General features: G+C 55.3%; 1 protein-coding gene across 1 annotated transcript; it reads right to left on the minus strand.

Moving 5' to 3' along the window:
- Positions 1–361: 361 nt before the first annotated feature.
- On the minus strand, positions 362–1,628 carry LOC120845421. Its single transcript, XM_040217231.2, has one exon. It carries the CDS (start codon positions 1,537–1,539, stop codon positions 664–666), a length of 876 nt encoding a protein of 291 aa, XP_040073165.2. The 5' UTR covers positions 1,540–1,628; the 3' UTR covers positions 362–663.
- Positions 1,629–2,169: the final 541 nt, after the last annotated feature.

A 2,169-nucleotide genomic window follows, 5' to 3' on the forward strand; every position in this document is an offset into this window, starting at 1 on the left:
TTTTCTTCGACACCATGTGTAATGGAGACGCCCAGCTGCTAGACGAGGGTCGGATGATGCCAAGGTCCAACATGTGTTCAAACTCTTGGCGAGCATCGCGGAGTTTCTCTGGGGCTAGACGGCGGGGACGACAGTAAATAGGTGGTCCTGTCGTCACACTGTGGTGTTGCACGTCGTGCGAGACGGGTTTGGTCCAATCAGGTGACTGAGTAAGGCTCGGAAACTTACTCAGCGAAGTCTTGAACGCTTCTTCCGGGATCGTGCAGGCAGAGGTGTAGATTGAATTGTCGTCCGTTGCGATACCATGGATGGAAAGTCGCGTGGTGGAGTCTATCAATCGCCTGCTTCTTACGTCCACGAGGAGCTTGTAGTGGTTGAGAAAGTCCGCGCCGAGAATTCCTTGACTGACGTCGGCCACCAGGAAGATCCACCGGAAAACCCGCCGGAGGCCGAGGTTAAGGGTGATCGACCGTTCTCGGTAGACTGGGATCGCGGTGTTGTTCACTGCGCGCAGAAAATAGATCGGTGTCAAGGAACGGTCGGCACGCGTTGCTGGAACTGCGCTGATCTCGGCTCCGGTGTCGACGAGGTACCGGTTCTTGGTGGCTCGGTCACACACGTAGAAAAGGCGACTTTCGTCGGGGCCCTGACCACTCGTCGCCTCTAGAGGTCGGCCGGCCTGTTTCCCTGCCATGAACAGGGGCGAAGGCAATGCCGGGCGTTGGCACCGAAGCGGCGGTGGTAGTAGCAGACCCCGGCAGAGCTCGGTGATCGCGTGTTTTCGCCGCGTGTCCGACGAGATGTCGATTCGCCGCGTGCCCGACGAGACATCGAACGTCTGCGATGTGACTCACGAGGGTGGGGGGTGCGGCCTCGTGTAGCTGCGACGACGATCTCCTCTAAACGTTGGCAAAGCTGCTCGATGTTGGCCTGGGGAGGCTGGCTGTTGGCGGCCGATCCAGAGTCTTGGGCTGTTGGTTGCTGTGGAGCCACGGTAACACTGGCGACCGATGTAGTGGTCACCTCCATTACGGCGTCGGCTAACGCGGCAAGTCCGGTGAGGTCCAACGTTGTTGCTGTTGCCAAAACCATCTGAACATTGGAAGGTAGCCTTTGCAAGAACAGCTCGCGGAGGAATACGTCGTCCAGATTGTTAGAGCGCTCTCCAAGAAGCTGGGTCATGCGTCGCAGCAACTGGCTTGGCCGCCGGTCCCCGAGCTCTTCCGCCGAGAGAAGCTGCTGCACGCGGGAGCGTTCCGAAATCTCGGTGCGCTGAAGCAGAGCATTCTTCAGTTGGTCATACGGTGTTGCTGGAGAGGGATTTGCCGGAACGTCGTAGACTTCGTCGGCGGCAGCTGGAGAAAGAGCCGAGACGACGTGGTGGTACTTCCGACCTTGTGTGGTGACCCCAGCGAGGTGGAATTGTGATTCTGCTTGCAGGAACCAAACTCGCGGATTGCGGTCCCAGTATGGTGGAAGGCGGACTGCGGCTGCTGCAACAGTGGCTGGCGGCGGGTCCGAAGGCTCTCCTTGCTGCATTTCACCCGTTCTAGTTGGCGATCACGTCCGGGTCACCAAATGTGGTGAAAGAAACAGGCAGGAGACGGACGTTCCAAAACAACGTTCTATTTCAGTGGTGTCTCGTCAGGAACTGCCCTTCGTGAGCGCGTGAGCGTATAGCTAGCGCGCGCGTCTTTTTCTCTGTTTCCAGTGGCGAGACTGGACTCGCTTGTCGGTGCGTCCAGTCCGTACACCCCCTTTACTTTACACGAACTGAACATAGTGCTCCAAAACTCTAAGTCATCGGCTCCTGGTCCAGATGGTATTCATTACTATATGCTTCAACATCTCCATCCTTCCACACTTGATATTGTTTTATACCTTTTTAATCGTATTTGGTTTGAGGGCTACTTTCCATTGGACTGGAGAATGGCAACAATCATACCATACTCAAGCCCGGTAAGGATCCATCCTGTGCGGCTAGTTATAGGCCTATCGCTTTGACTAGCTGCTTCGGAAAGACTCTTGAACGAATAATTAATTGAATATTGATGTATTTCCTTGAATTAAATAGACATCTAGATGTGAACCAATGCGGCTATCGTTCGTCTCTGTCCACTCTTGACCATTTAGTACGGCTGGAGACAGTGGTGCGTGAGGCTTTCGTTC

Source organism: Ixodes scapularis, unplaced genomic scaffold, assembly GCF_016920785.2.
Source record: "Ixodes scapularis isolate PalLabHiFi unplaced genomic scaffold, ASM1692078v2 ptg001158l_1___fragment_5__unscaffolded, whole genome shotgun sequence".
Classification (NCBI taxonomy): Eukaryota; Metazoa; Arthropoda; class Arachnida; order Ixodida; family Ixodidae; genus Ixodes; species Ixodes scapularis.